General features: G+C 47.7%; 1 protein-coding gene across 3 annotated transcripts in view; it reads left to right on the forward strand.

Moving 5' to 3' along the window:
- The window catches only part of MAST1 (microtubule associated serine/threonine kinase 1), a 41,204-nt gene that overhangs the window by 12,716 nt on the left and 10,545 nt on the right, over nt 1–17,943 (forward strand). For all 3 annotated transcript variants that reach the window (XM_016935197.4, XM_016935198.4, XM_016935196.3), the window contains 8 exons: nt 739–899; nt 1,061–1,136; nt 1,297–1,506; nt 5,420–5,521; nt 5,601–5,733; nt 5,814–5,881; nt 11,861–11,940; nt 12,030–12,238. In XM_016935197.4, the coding sequence (XP_016790686.1) occupies nt 739–899; nt 1,061–1,136; nt 1,297–1,506; nt 5,420–5,521; nt 5,601–5,733; nt 5,814–5,881; nt 11,861–11,940; nt 12,030–12,238 (1,039 nt within the window). The remainder of the gene's footprint in view (nt 1–738; nt 900–1,060; nt 1,137–1,296; nt 1,507–5,419; nt 5,522–5,600; nt 5,734–5,813; nt 5,882–11,860; nt 11,941–12,029; nt 12,239–17,943) is intronic.

The raw sequence follows: 17,943 nt of genomic DNA on the forward strand, positions 1-17,943 counted from the left end.
TGCCTGGCTTGTCCAAGGACCATCAAGGAGGCCACTAGGCTGGGTGCGGTGGCTTGTGCCTGTAATCTCAGCACTTTGGGAGGCAGAGGCAGGTGGATCACCTGAGGTCAGGAGTTCAAGACCAGCCTGGCCAACATGGTAAAACACTGTCTCTACTAAAAATACAAAAAATTAGCCAGGCGTGGTGACAGGCACCTGTAATCCCAGCTACTTAGGAGGCTGAGTCAGGAGAATTGCTTGAACGCGGGAGGCGGAGGTTGCAGTGAGCTGAGATCACACTCCAAACTAGGCAACAAGAACGAAACTCCATCTCAAAAAAAAAAAAAAAAAAAAAAAAAAAAAAGAAGGCCACTGTAGCTGGAGCAGAGGAAATAAGCAGGAGAGTGAGAAAAATCCATGGCAGGGACCCAGGGCAGGATGAGGCAGGACCTTGTATAACTGGGGAAGGACTTGGGTGTTCACCCTGAGTAAGGTGGGAGCCACGGAGGGTTCTGAACAGAGGAGGCTCATGACTTGACCCAAGCTTTAACAGACTCACTGTCTCCACCCCTGTCTGTCCCTGTCCACCTGTCTGTGGCCAAGAGTCCCAGCCAAGATCCTAGGATCCAAGGATCGTAAATCAGGTCCTGATCCTGGCCTTGCCCAGTGACCCCATCGGCCTTGGGAGTCCCAGCTCAGGGTCCTGAGCTGTTGGGGGGCCCATGGTGGCTCTGACCCCGGCCCTGCCCCTGTCCCCAGTCCTCCTGCTCCTCCCAGGAGCGCCTTCACCAGCTGCCCTACCAGCCCACGGTGGACGAGCTCCACTTCCTCTCCAAACACTTCGGGAGCACCGAGAGCATCACAGACGAGGATGGTGGCCGTCGCTCCCCAGCCGTGCGGCCCCGCTCACGGAGTCTCAGGTGGGCAGGCATCCCTCCTCCTTCGTACCAAGCTAGTGGTCTTAGGACTTGTGCTTAGAGAGACCCCTGTCCCCGCGAATAAAAGGGTTACATCTCGGGGCGGGGGTTCTCTGCGGGCTTGGAGGCAGAGGACTGGACAAAATGGGCTTCTCTCCCCGCAGCCCCGGGCGCTCCCCCTCCTCCTACGACAACGAGATCGTGATGATGAATCACGTCTACAAGGAGAGGTTCCCGAAGGTGAGGTGGGACCCGAGGCGGTCGCGGGGTGACCAGCCGGCCTGCACTCTCGCTCGCCTTATCCCCGCGCGCCCCCTGGCGGCCTCGGTGCGCAGCGCAGGCTCCTGGCGGCCACAGCCTTCGGGCACAGCCCCGCGCCCCTCCTCCGTCCCTCCCGCAGGCCACTGCGCAGATGGAGGAGAAGCTGCGCGACTTCACCCGCGCCTACGAACCCGACAGCGTTCTGCCTCTGGCCGATGGCGTGCTCAGCTTCATCCACCACCAGATCATCGAGCTGGCCCGGGACTGCCTGACCAAGTCCCGTGACGGCCTCATCACCACGGTCTACTTCTATGAATTGCAGGAGAACCTGGAGAAGCTCCTTCAAGACGTGAGTGCACGCGGAGGCCGGGCTGATATCAGGCTCAGCACCGCCAAATTGTGCCCAATGCACCCCTTTCTTCACCCCACATACATTCAGGGAGCTCCTACCACGTTCCAGGCACTGGCGTGGAGCTGAGGACTCAGGGGTGGAAGTGGTCCCTTCCCTAGGTCTGACCGACTGAAGAGGCAGAATTTCACCTCGCTCATTTCCCTTAGGTCTTTACTCAAATGTCACCTTCTCAGGTGGCTTCTTAGGCGGTTCCCAGTCATTTAAAATATTAAACTCGGCCGGGCGCGGTGGCTCAGGCCTGTAATCCCAGCACTTTGGGAGACCGAGGGGGGCGGATCCCGAGGTCAAGAGATCGAGACCATCCTGGCTAACACGGTGACACCCCGTCTCTACTAAAAATACAAAAAAAAAAAAAAAAAAAAAAAAAAAAAAATTAGCCGGGCGTGGTAGTGGACGCCTGTAGTCCCAGCTACTCGGGAGGCTGAGGCAGGAGAATGGCGTAAACCCGGAAGGCGGAGCTTGCAATGAGCCGAGATTGCGCCGCTGTACTCCAGCCTGGGCGACAGACCGAGACTCCGTCTCAAAACATAATAATAGTAAATAAAATAAAATAAAATATTAAACTTAGCCGGGTGCGGTGGCTCAGGGCTGAGGCAAGTGGATCACCTAAGGTCAGGAGTTCGAGACCAGCCTGGCCAACATGGCGAAACCCCGTCTCTACTAAAAATACAAAAATTAGCTGGGCATGGTGGTGGGCACCTGTAATCCCAACTACTTGGGAGGCAGAGGCGGGAGAATCGCTTGAACCTGGGAGTCGGAGGTTGCAGTGAGCCGAGATCACACCATTGCTCTCCAGTCTGAGCAACAAGAGTGAAACTCTGTCTCAAAAATAAATAAATAAATGAAATAAAATAAAATATTAAACTCTACTCACATTTATCACCCACTTTCTCCTTAGTTTCTCCTTGACACTCAGCACCATCCATCATACTGTGTATTTTTGCTTATTTTATTTCATGTCTATCCTTCTCCAATGTCAGCCCCATAGTTGGTGAGGGTGGGGGGGTGGAGTTGTCTGTTCTGTCCACTGCTGTGTCCCTGCTGTTTGGAACAATACCCAGCACACAGTAGGTACTCAATAAATGCTGGATAAATTGATGCTTGAATGTCCCTTTGCAGTGGCATGCACCTGTAGTCCCAGCTAGCTACTTAGGAGGCTGAGATGGGAGGATTGCTTGAGGTCAGGAGCTTGAGACCAGCTTGGGCAACATAGCAGGACCCCATCTCTAAAACAATAAAAAAAATTTAAGCCAGGCGAGGTTGCTCACGCCTTTAATCCCAGCACTTTGGGAGGCTGAGGCGAGCAGATCATGAGGTCAGGAGTTTGAAACCAGCCTGGCCAATAAGGTGAAACTCTGTCTTTACTAAAAATACAAAAAAGTTAGCCGGGCTTGGTGGCACGTGCCTGTAATCCCAGCTACTCAGGAGGCTGAAGCAGGAGAATTGCTTGAATCCGGGAGGCGGTGGTTGCAGTGAGCCGAGGTTGCGCCACTGCACTCCAGCCTCGGCAACAGAGTGAGATTCTGTCTCAAAAAAAAAAAAAACAATAAAAATAAAAATAATTAGCTAGGTGTAGTGGCACACACCTGTTGTCCCAGCTACTTGAGAGGCTGAGGCAGGAGGATCACTTGATCATTCATTAATTCCACCAATATTTATTTATTTATTTATTTATTTATTTATTTATTTATTTACTTATTTAATTTTTTTTGGAGACAGAGTCTCACTCTATCCCACTGGGCTGGAGTGCAGTGGTGTGATCTTGGCTCACTGCAACTTCCACCTCCCAGGTTCAAGCCATTCTCCTGCCTCAGCCTCCCGAGTAGCTGGGATCACAGGCACCCACCACCATGCCTGGCTAATTTTTGTATTTTTAGTCGAGGCAGGCTTTCACCATGTTGGCCAGGCTGGTCTCTAACTCCTGACCTTAGGTGATCCACCTGCCTCTGCCTCCCAAAGTGCTGGGATTACAGGTGTGAGCCACCATGCCTGGCCCCCACCAATATTTATTAAGCACCTACTATGGGCCTGGCACTAGCCTAAAAGCTGGGAAATCAACTGGAAATAAAACAAAAATTCTTGTCTTTGGAGAGCTGACATTCTATTAATAGCAGGAAGAGACAGAAGATAAACAATAGGCGTTAGAAGCTCACCCCTGTAATCCCAGCACTTTGGGGAGCTGAGACAGGAGGCTTTCTGGAGCCCAGGAGTTGCAGACCAGCCTGGGTAACATAGCGAGACCCTGTCTCTACAGTAAAACAAGTCAAACAAACAAAGACCCAATAGGTATTAGGGCTGAGACCAGGACCAGGGTAAAGCAAGTAATTATTTCTTCCCCCAGAACATTAAATTAATTTTTGAAAAACTTGAAAAGTAGATAAATGAAAACCCAACATTATTTTAAGTTTACATATTTTATTTATAACCAAGCCAGAATGTGTTATAATTTTACTGTCCTGGTTTTAATGAAAGCAAACTCATCAATAATACTATTTTCATTGAAACCATTAGACATTTTCAAAGACACATTAAAACACATATAGGTTGGTGCACACTTTTTTTTGGCTCAAGTTACAATATGGCTAGGCACAGCCTGTTGGATTCTGTCTTTATTTAATTTTCTTTTTCTTTTTCTTTTTCATTTGAGATGGAGGACTCTCTATGTTGCCCAGGGTGGTCTTGAACTCCTGGGCTCAAGCAATCCTCCTGCCTCAGCCTCCTTGAGTAGCTGGGATTATAGGCATGTACCACCACATCTGGCTTAAATTTTGATATTTTGGCTTATGATAGATTTTTGGCATTAATTTTAGGCTTTTCAAGTATTGCAATAAGATATTAGTTTTTTCTCTTCTTTTCTTTTCTTTTTTTCTTTTGAGACGGTCTCACTCTGCTACCCAGGCTGGAGTGTAGTGATGTGATCTCGGCTCACTGCAACCTCCACCTCCCTGGTTCAAGCGATTATCTTGCCTCAGCCTCCCAAGTAGCTGGCATTACAAGTGTGTGGCACTATACCCAGCTAATTTTTGTACTTTCAGTAGAGATGGGGTTTTGCCATGTTGGGCAGGCTGGTCTCAAACTCCTGACCTCAAGTAATTCACCCTCCTCTGCCTCCCAAAATGCTGGGATGACAGGCGTGAGCCACTGTGCCCGGCCTCTTTTTCTTTTCTTTTCTTTTTTTTTTTTTTTTTTTTTTTTTGAGACAGGGTCTCTCTCTGTCACCCAGGCAGGAGTGCAGTGGTATAATCAGCTCACTGCAGCCTTAGCCCCCTGGGCTCAAGTGATTCTCCCACTTCGGCCTCCCAGGTAGCTAGGACTACAGGCACACACTACCACACCTGGCTAATTTTATTATTTGTAGAGACAGGGTCTCACTATGGTTTTGTTGTTTGTTTGTTTGTTTGTTTGTCATTGCTTTTGTTTTGAGACAGAGTCTCACTGTGTCACCCAGGCTGGAGTGCAGTGGTGTGATCTTGGCTCACTGCAACTTCTGCCTCCCAGGTTCAAGGGATTCTCCTGCTTCAGCCTCCCGAGTAGCTGGGATTACAGGCACCTGCCACCACGCCTGGTTCATTTTGCGTTTTTAGTGGAGATGGGGTTTCACCATGTTGGCCAGGCTGGTTTCAAACTTTTGACCTCAAGTGATCCACCCACCTCAGCCTCCCAAAGTGCTGGGATTACAGGCATGAGCCACCGTGCCCAGCCTCATTATTTTTACTGTGTGGCTTGGGCTTCAGTCTCCTCACCTGCAAGATGGGACAGTAGCAGCAGTATGTACTCTGAGGGGCTGAGAGAGGGGCCGGGCTGAGGCAGAGTGCCTATGAGCCCTGTCCCTCTGTGTCCCCTGCCACAGGCCTATGAACGCTCTGAGAGCTTGGAGGTGGCCTTCGTTACTCAGCTGGTGAAGAAGTTGCTTATTATCATCTCACGCCCTGCGAGGCTGCTGGAGTGCCTGGTGAGGGGGCTGGGCATGGGTAGGGGTGGGTTGGTAGACCCTGGGAGCCTGTGGTGAGCCCACTCCTGCCCTGCCTCAGGAATTCAACCCCGAGGAGTTCTACCACCTGCTGGAGGCGGCCGAGGGACACGCCAAAGAGGGCCACCTTGTCAAGACGGACATCCCCCGCTACATCATCCGCCAGCTGGGCCTCACCCGTGACCCCTTTCCAGGTGCCGGCTGGTGGGCGCAGGGGGACTGGGGGTGAGCAGGCCCAGAACCCAGCTCGTGCTCACTCTCAGTCCCTCCCTAGACGTGGTGCACCTGGAGGAACAGGACAGTGGTGGCTCCAACACCCCTGAGCAAGACGATCTCTCTGAGGTAAGGCGGGGTGGCTAAGCAGTCAGTACCCTGGTTCCTGGGAGGGCAGGGCGGGGCTCATCTCCGGCTTCTTTGCCCTCAGGCTTTGTGGATCTCTTGGTCCTACACTCTGAGCCTCAGTTTTCCTATCCATAAAATGGGATTAATAATAGCTCTTCCAGAGCCTGGCATGCTGGCTCATGCCTGTAATCCCAGCACTTTGGGAGGCCAAGGCGGGCAGATCACCTGAGGTCAGGAGTTCGAGACCAGCCTAACCAACATGGAGAAACCCCGTCTCTACTAAAAAAAAAAAAAAAAAAAAAAAAAAAAATTAGCCAAGCCTGGTGGCACATGCCTCTAATCCCAGCTACTTGTGAGGCTGAGGCAGGAGAATCACTTGAACCCAGGAGGCAGAGATTGCTGTGAACTGAGATCACACCACTGCACTCCAGCCTGGGCAACAAGAGCGAAACTGTCTCAAAAAATAAAATAAAATAAAATAAAATAAAATAATTGCTCTTCCCCTGTGACCTCTTTGTCATGTTAAAATCCATGAAACATAAAATTTACTTTACCTTTTTAACCATTTTATTTTATTTTTATTTATTTATTTATTTATTTATTTATTTATTTTTTGAGATGGAGTTTTGCTCTTGTTGCCCAGGCTGGAGTGCAATGGCGCTATCTCAGCTCACCACAACCTCCACTTCTGGGTTCAAGCAATTCTCCTGCCTCAGCCTCCCGAGTAGCTGGGATTACAGGCATGTAACACCACACCCGGCTAATTTTGTATTTTTAGTAGAGACTAAAATTTCTCCATGTTGGTCAGGCTGGTTGCAAACTCCCAATCTCAGTTGATCCGCCCACCTCGGCCTCCTAAAGTGCTGGGATTACAGGCATGAGCCACCGCACTCAGGCTTTTTAACCATTTTAAAATGAACAATTCGGGGCCGGGTGCAGTGGCTTCGGCCTGTAATCCCAGCACTTTAGGAGGCCGAGGCAGGAGGATTGTTTGTGCTAAGGCATTTGAGACCAGCCTGGGCAGCATAAAAAATCAGCTGGGCGTGGTGGTGCACCCCTGTAGTCCCAGCTACTCGGGAGGCTGAGGTGGGAGGATCGTATGAGCCCAGGAAGTCAAGGCTTCAGTAAGCCATGATCACACCACTGCACTCCAGCCTGGGCAACACAGTGAGACCCTGTCTTGAAAAATGAAATTAAAAATAATAAAGAATAGGCCAGGTGCAATGGCTTATGCCTGTAATCCTAGTACTTTGGGAGGCCAAGATGGGTGGATCACTTGAGGTCAGGAATTCGAAACCAGCCTGGCCAACATGGTGAAACCCCGTCTCCACTAAAAATACAAAAAAATTAGTTGGGCATGGTGGCACATGCCTGTAATCCCAGCTACTCAGAAGGCTGAGGCAGGAGAATTGCTTGAACCCGGGAGGTGGAGGCTGGTGTGAGCCGAGATCCCACCACTGCACTCCAGCCTGGGCAACAGAGCGAGACTCTGTCTCAAAATAATAATAATAATAATAAAGACTAATAGTAATAAATAAACAATTCAGCAGCATTTAGTAATTCACAATGCTGTACAGCCATTAGATCTATGTAGTTGCAGAACTTTTTTATCACCCCAAAGGGAAACCTCACACCCATTACACACTCCCTCCTCATTCCTCCCTCCCTGCAGTCCCTGGCAACCACTAATCTATTTTCTCTCTCTGTGGAATTGCTTTTTCTGGATATTTCTTTTTTTTTTTTTAAGACAGAATTTCACTCTTGTTGCCCAGGCTGGAGTGCAATGGCGTGATCTCGGCTCACTGCAACCTCCGCCTCCCAGGTTCAAGCAATTCTCCTCCCTCAGCCTCCTGAGTAGCTGGGATTACAGGCATGCGCCACCACACCTGGTTAATTTTGTATTTTTAGTAAAGACAGGGTTTCACCATGTTGGTCAGGCTGGTCTCGAACTCCTGACCTCAGGTGATCTGCCTGCCTTGGCCTCCCAAAGTGCTGCGATTACAGGCGTGAGCCACATGCCCGGCCTTTTTCTGGATATTTCCTATAAATGGGATCATATGCTCTGTGGCCTCTTATGACTGGCTTATTTCACTTAACATAACGTTTCTGAGGTTTATCCATGTTGTTGTAGCTTGTGTCACTGCTTCATTCCTTTTTATAGCTGAGTAATATTCCACTGAATGGTAGATGCATTCATCCAGTGGTGAACATTGGGTTGTCCATCTTTCATCTGTTGTAAATAGTGCTCTTATGAATGTGGGTGTACAAATATTTGGCTGGACAACTGTTTTGAGTTATTTAGGATATACGTCTAGAGGTGGAATTTCTTGGTCATATGATAGCTCTATGTTTAACTTATAGAGGAATCGTGCATGGGCTTTCGAGCAAGCTAACTGGCTGTATGTGTTAATGGCAGCTCAGCATGGGGAAAATTGCCAATTCTATTCCCAGGCCAGCCACACTTTGGCCGATGTTCCAGATGTCTAGTGGAGAGTCCTACCCCAATGGCCACACATGTGTTTTCTCTGAACTGCCTAGTGTTTTTCAAAAATTTGGGCTGGACATGATGGCTCACGGCTGTAATCCCAGCACTTTGAGAGACTGCGGCGGGTGGATCACTTGAGGTCAGGAAGTCGAGACCAGCCTGGCCAACATGGTGAAACCCTGTCTCTACTAAAAAAATACATAAAATTAGCCAGGTGTGGTGGTGCCCACCCGTAATCCCAGCTACTTGGGAGGTTGAGGCAGGAGAACTGCTGGAACCAGGGAGAAAAAGATTGCAGTGAGCCGATATCGAACCACTGCACTCCAGCCTGGGTGAGAGAGTGAGACTCCATCTTGAAAAAAATAAAAATAGATAAATAAAAGAAGCAAAATATAAAAATTGAAAGATTTTTGCTTCAAAATCTGGGTTTGGGCCTTCTCTTGAAAAATCAGAAGTTCTAGGGCTGGGTGTAGTGGCTCATGCCTGTAGTCCCAGCACTTTGGGAAGCCAAGGTGGCAGGATTGCTTGAGCCCAGGAGTTTGAAACCAGTCTGGACAACATAGCAAGACCCTGTCTCTACTTAAAAAAAAATAGAAGAAGAAGAAGTTCTAATAATACTGTGGTGAAACCAGCTGAGTGGGGGTGGTCCTGTGATATTGGGTACCTGCCCCTTCGTCATCCATGGCCTCCACCCTGGTCTACTGGCCCCTGAAGATGCTTAAGTTTTTAATCTTTATTTCAAATTGTGTCTATACAGCCGCACAGATATATACACATACCTTTCCTTTATGTATATATTTAAAAGGAATCTCACAATATATGCCATTTGTTTAATTTTTTGAATAGGTAATGGAATGACATCACTCAAAATCTAAAACTCTAAAAAAAGGTATTTATCTCTCATTGTTTGTAGGATTCTGTTATTCCTTTTAATCAAACTTGTTAATTGAGTGATTCAAATCTTCCATCTCCCTATTCATTTATCTTGCCTGATTAATCTAATAGTTTCTGAGAGAAATGTGAAACCTTATTTTAAGCAAATTCTCCTTGTAATTCTGTCAATTTTTTTTTTTTTTTTTTTTGCCATTTTGGTTTTTATTTGATTATAGGTAAGAGTTCCATACAATAGTGTGCTAAGTATTGCAAACAATAAAGGAAAAATACAGCATAAGATACCTCTTACACTCTGCCCAATTCTGTCAATTTTTATGTCAGATATTTTTAGGCTACATTCTTTGGAGCATATAAGTTCAATATTTTTATATATCATAGATCTTTTTATGTAATATCTATGTAATAAATCTCTTTGTCCCTAAGAAAAATCAAAATAATTTTCAAGAAAGATATACAGTGAAAAAAATCTTACTCCTACCTTTTTTCCCCATTGCCCTATAGCCCTGAAATATGATTACATAGTTTTATTTTGCCACTTTTTTTTTTTTTTTTTTTAGACAAAGTTCCACTCTTGTTGCCCAGGCTGGAGTGCAACAGTGTGATCTTGGCTCACTGCAACCTCTGCTTCCTGGGTTCAAGTGGTTCTCCTGCTTCAGCCTTCCAAGCAGCTGGGATTATAGGCAACCACCACCACGCCTGGCTAAGTTTTTGTATTTTTAATAGAGACAGGGTTTCACCATGTTGGCCAGGCTGGTCTCGAACTCCTGACCTTCAGGTGATCCACTTGCCTTGGCCTCCCAAAGTGCTGGGATTGCAGGTGCGAGCCACCACACCTGGCCTTTGCCACATTTTTTTGCACATAAACATACAATACATATTGCCTATTGCATTTTTACACTTAATAAAATAGAGGACTTTCTAAATCCATAGACAGAGAGTTTCCTCATTATTTCTAACAGTGGCACAATGTTTCTTTATATAACTACCCCACATGTGTTTGTTTGGCTAATTTAACGTATGGATTATTATTTCCAATCTCACAATGAGCAAGATAGTAGATATACCATTTTTCACATGTGCAAGTATATCTGTAGCATAAATTCAAAAGTAAAATTGCTGAGTCAAAGGGAACATGTATTTGTAATTCTGATCTGTATCAAACAGTAATTTACACTCCCAACAGCAAAGTATATATGTTCACCTACATATTTGCCCATAGAGGATATCAGGTTTTGGAGTTTTTTCTCCCAATCTGCTAGGTGAAAAATGGTATTTTGTGGTAGTTATAATTTGCCTTTCTGTTATTGTAAGTGAGATTGAGAATTTTTTTTTTTTTGAGATGGAGTTTTGCTCTTGTTGCCCAGGCTGGAGTGCAATGCCACGATCTCGGCTCACCACAACCTCTGCCTCCTGGGTTCAAGCGATTCTCGTGCCTCAGCCTCCTGAGTAGCTGGGATTACAGGCATGTGCCATCATGCCCAGCTGATTTTGTATTTTTAGTATAGATGGGGTTTCTCCATGTTGGCCAGGCTTGTCTCGAGCTCCTGACCTCAGGTGATCCACCAGCCTCAGCCTCCCAGGTGATCCGCCCGCCTTGGCCTCCCAAAGTGCTGGGGTTACAAGCGTAAGCCACTGCACCTGGCCAAGAATCTTTTTTTTTTTGAGACAGAGTCTCGCTCTGTCACCCAGGCTGAAGTGCAGTGGCATGATCTCTGCTCACTGCAAGCTCTGCCTCCCAGGTTCACGCCATTCTCCTGCCTCAGCCTCCCAAGTAGCTGGGACTACATGTGCCTGCCACCATGCCTGGCTAATTGTTTCGTATTTTCAGTAGAGATGGGGTTTCACAGTGTTAGCCAGGATGGTCTCGATCTCCTGACCGCATGATCCGCCTGCCTTGGCCTCCCAAAGTGCTGTGATTACAGGCGTGAGCCACCGCTCCAGGCCCGAATCTTTTAATATGTTTAAGAGCTGTAACTCTGGCTGGGTACAGTGGCTCATGCCTGTAGTCCCTACTCTTTGGGAGGCCAAGGCAGGCAGATTGCTTCAGCCTAGGAGTTCAAGAGCAGCCTGGGCAAGATGGCAAAACCAAAATACTAAAATTAGCCTGGCATGGTGGCATGTGCCTGTGGTCCCAGCTACCTGGGAGGCTGAGGCAGGAGAATCACTTGAGCCCTAGAGGTGGAGGCTGCAGTGAGCACCACTACACTCCAGCCTGAACATCAGAGTGAGAACCTATCTCAAAAAAAAAAAAAAAAAAAAAAAAAAAAAAAAAGCTCTAACTGTAATTTACTTACCTCACCCACTTTTTTCTCTTCAATTGTTAGGCTTTTGTTATTGATTTTTGGGAACTCTTTATATATTTATATATTAGGATGACTATTTTGTTGGTTTCCTGCTATCTTTTCTAGTGGAAGAAGATGGGAATATGTCTTCAGAGTCAGTCTTGGGTTCAAGTCCTAACTTTCTCTTTCATTATGGCACTTGGATGAAGGACTCTCTCATTCTTTCTGTGCCTCAGTTTCCCCATGTGTAAAATGAAATTAAAAGCATCCTGCTCTCATGATGATGATGGTGGTGTGGTCTCCATCTTTTTCCTGAAGGGCCGCAGCAGCAAGGCCAAGAAACCGCCGGGGGAGAATGACTTCGATACCATCAAGCTCATAAGCAACGGTGCCTACGGGTGAGCCACCCGGGGCTCTGGCGGGGGGAGGGTGGCGGAGGCCGGGTGTCTCGGAGGTGACGGCCGGTCCTCGCTCTCTCCCCCTGCAGCGCTGTCTACCTGGTGCGGCACCGCGACACGCGGCAGCGCTTTGCCATGAAAAAGATCAACAAGCAGAACTTGATCCTCCGCAACCAGATCCAGCAGGCCTTCGTGGAGCGCGATATCCTCACCTTCGCCGAGAACCCGTTTGTGGTCGGCATGTTCTGCTCCTTTGAGACTCGGCGCCACCTCTGCATGGTCATGGAATATGTGGAAGGTGTGGCTGCCTGCGGGGCTGCAGGGAAGATGGGGCCGTGCTCACTGGTCAGGGCTGCGGGGTGGCCTGCCTGAGCCGCAGTCACCATATTGATTAGTCGGCCTGTATGTTTATCCATCTATTTATTTCTCCAGTCATTGATTTGTCCATCCATTCTACCTATATATTTATTCAGTCATCTATTGGTTTGTTTTTCATTTCATTCAGCATAAAAACATTCAGTCTGACCCATTATCCATCCATCTATCCTTCTATCTACTGATGTGTTAATCCATCTGTTTTTCCATCCATACATCCATGAACCTGTTTATTTTTATTTATTTATTTATTTATTTATTTATTTATTTATTTATTCATTTATTTATTTTTTGAGACAGAGTCTTGCTCTGTCACCCAGGCTGCAGTGCAGTGGTGCAATCTCGGTTCACTGCAACCTTCTACTCCCAGGCTCAAGCAATTCTTATGCCTCAGCCTCCCGAGTAGCTGGGATTATGGGCCTGTGCCACCATACATGGGTAATTTTTCTATTTTTAGCAGAGACAGGGTTTCGCCATGTTTGCCAGGCTAGTCTTGAACTCCTGACCTTAAGTGATCTGCCTGCCTGGGCCTCCCAAAGTGCTGGGATTACAGACATGAGCCACTGTGCCAGGCCTATTTTATTTTATTTATTTATTTTTGAGACAAGATCTCACTCTGTTGCTCAGGCTGGAATGTAGTGGTGCGATCACAGCTCACTGCAGCCTCAAATGCCTGGGCTCAAGCAATCCTCCCACCTCAGCCTCCCAAATACCTGGGATTGTAGGTGCGGATGACCACACTCAGCTAATTTTTGGGAGGCCAAGGTGGGGAGATCACAAGGTCAGGGGTTCAAGACCAGCCTGGCCAACATGGTGAAACCCTGACTCTACTAAAAATACAAAAATTAGCCAGATGGCACACTCCTATAATCCCAGCTACTCGGGTGGCTGAAGTGGGAGGATTGTTTAAACACAGGAAGCAGAGGTTGCAGTAAGCCAAGATCGTGCCGCTGCACTCCAGGCTAGGCTGAGATCATGCCATTGCACTCCAGCCCTGGCAACTGAGCAAGACCCTGTCCCGCAAAAAAAAAAAAAAAAAAAATTTTTTGTTTTTTGCTTTTTTTTTGTTCGTTTGTTTTGTTTTTTATGCAGTCTCCCTGTATTGCCCAAGTTAGTCTCCAACTCCTGGGCTCAAGCAACCGTCCTGCCTCAGCCTTCCAAAGTCCTGGGATTACAGGCACGAGCCACCGAGCCCATCCCATATACCTGTTTATTAATCCACCTTTCCATCCATCCCTCACATCCCGCAATTTGTCTTTGTGGTTGTCCATCTGTTTATCCATCCGTATGTCTGTTTACCATTATACACCTATTTTTCTTTTTTTTGGGGGGGATGGCGTCTTGCTCTGTCTCCCAGGCTGGAGTGCAGTGGCGCAATCTCAGCTCACTGCAAGCTCCACCTCCTAGGTTCACACCATTCTCCTGCCTCAGCCTCCTGAGTAGCTGGGATTACAGGTGCCCGCCACCATGCCCGACTAATTTTTTTTTGTATTTTTAGTAGAGACGGGGTTTCACCGTGTTGGCCAGGATGGTCTCGATCTCTTGACCTCATGATCCGCCCACCTCGGCTTCCCAAAGTGCTGTGATTACAGGCGTGAACCACCACACCAGGCTTATACACCTATTTTTCCTTTTTTTTTCTTGCTTTCTTTCTTTTTTTTTTTTTTTTTTTTTTTGAGACAGAGTCTTGCTCTGTCACCAGGCTCGAATGCAGTGGCGCTATCTCGGCTCACTGTAACCTCCACCTTCCAGGTTCAAGCGATTCTCCTGCCTGAGCCTCCCGAGTAGCTGGAATTACAGGTGTGTGCCACCACACCCGGCTAATTTTTTGTATTTTTAGTAGAAATAGGGTTTTCACCATGTTGGCCAGGCTGGTCTCGAACTCTTGACCTCAGGTGATCCTCCCACCTCAGCCTCCCAAAGTGCTGGGATTACAGGCGTGAGCCATAGCTTGCGGCCCATATATTGTTTTTAATCCATCCGTGCATGTATTCACCCAAATGTTAATCCATCTATTGTCCAAAACCACACATGCTGTGGCTATTATGACACATACATGATCCCTGGGGCCTCAGCTGTGCCTCCTCCAAGCCTTCCAGTCAACCATCCAGTCACTCAACGAACACCTCCTCATCATCTCCCTCGTGTCACATGCTGTGCTAGGTGCCAGTGACACAGAGGAGACCCAGGCACAGACATCTCCCCGCCATGGAGATTCCATTCTGGTCTGTATAGAGAGACAATAAACAAGCAGAGCAAGCCAAAGAGATAAGGACATTTATTTATTTATTTATTTATTTATGGAGTCTCACTCTTTCACCCAGGCTGGAGTGCCGTGGCGCAATCTTGGTGCACAGCAACCTCCATCTCCCAGGCTCAAGGATTCTCATGCCTCAGCCTCCTGAGTAGCTGGGACTAAAGGCGTGCCTCCACCATGCCCAGCTGATTTTTGTATTTTTAGTAGAGACAGGGGTTTCACCAGGTTGGCCAGGCTGGTCTTGAACTCCTGACCTCAGGTGATCAGCCCACCTTGGCCTCCCAAACTGCTGGGATTACAGGCATGAGCCACCATGCCCAGCCAGGGCATTTCATAGTGAGGACATGAGGTCCATGAGGCTGGAGGAGGTGATGGGGAGGCAGGCAGGGAGCTTCTCAGAGGCCTGGATTATGATGGAATAAGTGACCTGCTAGTACAAAGTCTCTTAGGTGACAATTTGGATTTGGAGGAGTGGCAAGCAGGCCCATGGAGCCGAAGGCAAGTGAGCAAGGGAGGGGAGATGAGGATGAAGGGGCGCTGATGAGGAGGGTATTCCAGAGACTGGAATGGCATTGGATTTCATTCTGAATGCAACAGAAGGTCACTGGAGCATTGTTGTTTTTTTTTCTTTTTCTTTTTCTCTCTTTCTTTCTTTCTTTCTTTCTTTCTTTTTTTTTTTTTTTTTTTGAGATAGAGTCTCGTTCTGTTGCCCAGGCTGGAGTGCAGTGGTGCATCCTCAGCTCACTGCAACCTCCGCCTCCCAGGTTCAAACAATTCTCCTGCCTCAGCCTCCTGAGTAGCTGGGATTACAGGTGCCCGCCACCACGCCCACCTAATTTCTGTATTTTTAGTAGAGATGGGGTTTCATCATGTTGGTCAGGCTGGTCTCAAACTCCAGACCTCATGATCTGTCTGCCTCGGCCTCCCAAAGTGCTGGGATTACAGGCGTGAGCCACCGCGCCTGCCTTTTTTTTTTTTTTTTTTTTGAAATGGAGTCTCACTCATGCTGTCACCCAGGCTAGAGTGCAGTGGGGTGATCTCGGATTACTGCAACCTCCGTCTCCAAGGTTCAAGTGATTCTCCTGCCTCAGTCTCCCGAGTAGCTAGGATTACAGGCGTGTGCCACCACATCTGGCAAATTTTTGTACTTTTAGTAGAGACGGATTTTCACCATGTTGGCCAGCCTGGTCTCAAATTCCTAGCCTTAAATGATCCATCAGTCTCGGCCTCCCGAAGTGTGGGGATTACAGGCGTGAACCACTGCGCCCAGCCTTGTTTTGTTTTATTTTTAGTGCATTGTCCAGGCTGGAGTGCAGTGGTGTGATCACAGCTTACTGCAGCCTTGAACTCCTGGGCTCAAGCAATCCTCCCACCTCAGCCTCCCAAGTAGCTGAAACTACAGGCAGGCACCACCATGTCCAGCTAATGGAGAGTTTTAAGTAGATTTGATATGATCAGATTTATGTTTTAAGAAAATCCATTTGGAGGCCCATTATAGTAGCTTACGACTGTAATCCCAGCACTTACAGTGGGAGACCAAGGCAGGCAGAACACTTGTGGTCAAGAGTCCAAGATCAACCTACCCAGCATGGTGAAACCCTGTTGTTGTTGTTTTTTTCTTTTCCTTTTTTTTTTTTTTTTGAGACAGAGTTTCGCTCTGGCTAAACTCGTTGCCCAGGCTAGAGTGCAATGGCGTGATCTTGGCTCACCGCAACCTCCTCCTCCCGGGTTCAAGCGATTCTCCTGCCTCAGCTTCTTGAGTAGCTGGAATTATAGGTATGCACCACCACGCCTGGCTAATTTTGTATTTTTAGTAGAGATGGGGTTTCTCCATGTCAGCCAGGCTGGTCTCGAACTCCCAACCTCAGGTGATGTGCCTGCCTCGGCTTCCCAAAGTGTTGGGATTACAGGCGTGAGCCACTGTGCCCGGCCAATGAAACCCTGTTTCTACTAAAATTACAAAAATTAGCCAGGAGTGGCGGTGCACGCCTATCATCCCAGCTACTCGGGAGGCTGAGGAACAAGAATCTCTTGAGCCCGGGGTCGGTGAGTGGGCAGAGGTTGCAGTGAGCCGAGATGGAGCCACTGCACTCTAGCCTGCGTGACAGAGCCAGACTCTGACTCAAAAAAAAAAAAAAAAAAAAAAAAAAAGAGAGAGAAAAAGAAAAAAATTAAGAAAAGATAATCCATTTGGCTCTTGTGGAGAGAGCAGAATCAGGAGACTAGGAGGTAGATGACTGCTCTAGTCCAGGGTCATTGCAGAGGAGGAGGAGAGAAGGGGGCCAAATCAGTATCTCTATGGTGGGTCTGTGTGCACAATAGATGTGCTCAAATGCAGATTCCTGGGCCCCACCCTCAGAGAGTTTCTGAAACCAGCAAAATCTCGCAGAAAAGAGAACAGAAAAAAGAAAGAAATCATTAGCTTTCTTGGTCATTGGTGATTGAAAAACCAATATTACCTTCAGGAATGGCTGGATCTAGGTGCTCAAACCATTCCATCAGGAACCTCTCCATCTCTTGGCTCTGTACTCCCACATGTGGGCTTCCTTCTAGACAAGCCCTCATGTAGCAAGGTTGCCATCTAGCAGATCTCAGCTTACATTCTATGAGCTTAGCAATTCTTACAGGAAAAGAGTGAAAATTCCAAGGGCTAACTCACTGGAGCAACTTGGGTTACATACTGCCCCGGTTGCTGCACCTGGAAGGAAATCTAGCCTTTGTAGGATAAAAAGGAAATAGATATTGAGAAACTGAAATACCAATGTCAATTACAGTAAATCTGGCAGAGGGGCAGGTGCAGTGGCCAACACTTTGGGAAGCTGAGGCAGGAGGATCCTTTGAACCCAAGAGTTGGAGACCAGCTTGGGCAACACAATGAAACTCGTTTCTACAAAAAACTTTTTTTTTTTTTTTTGAGACGGAGTCTTGCTCTGTCACCCAGGCTGGACTGCAGTGGTGCGATCTTGGATCTCTGCAACCTCTGCCTCCCAGATTCAAGCCATTCTCCTGCCTTAGCCTCCCGAGTAGCTGGGATTACAGCCGTCTGCCAACAAGCCAGGCTAACTTTAGTATTCTTTTTTCAGAGATGGGGTTTCACCATGTTGACCAGGCTGGTCTCGAACTCCTGACCTCAAGTGATCCACCCGCCTTGGCCTCCCAAAGTGCTGGAATTTCAGGTGTGAGCTACCATGCCCAGCCTTGAACAATTTTTTAAAAATCAGCTGGGAATGGTGGCTCACATCTGTAGTCCCAGCTACTCAGGAGGCTGAAGCAGGAGGATTGCTTGAGCTGGGAGGTTGAGGATGTAGTGAGCTGTGATCTTGCCACCGCACTCTAGACTGGGCAATGGAGTAAGACTCTGTCTCCAAAAA

The sequence above is a fragment of the Pan troglodytes genome, chromosome 20 (genome assembly GCF_028858775.2).
Source record: "Pan troglodytes isolate AG18354 chromosome 20, NHGRI_mPanTro3-v2.0_pri, whole genome shotgun sequence".
Lineage (NCBI taxonomy): Eukaryota > Metazoa > Chordata > Mammalia > Primates > Hominidae > Pan > Pan troglodytes.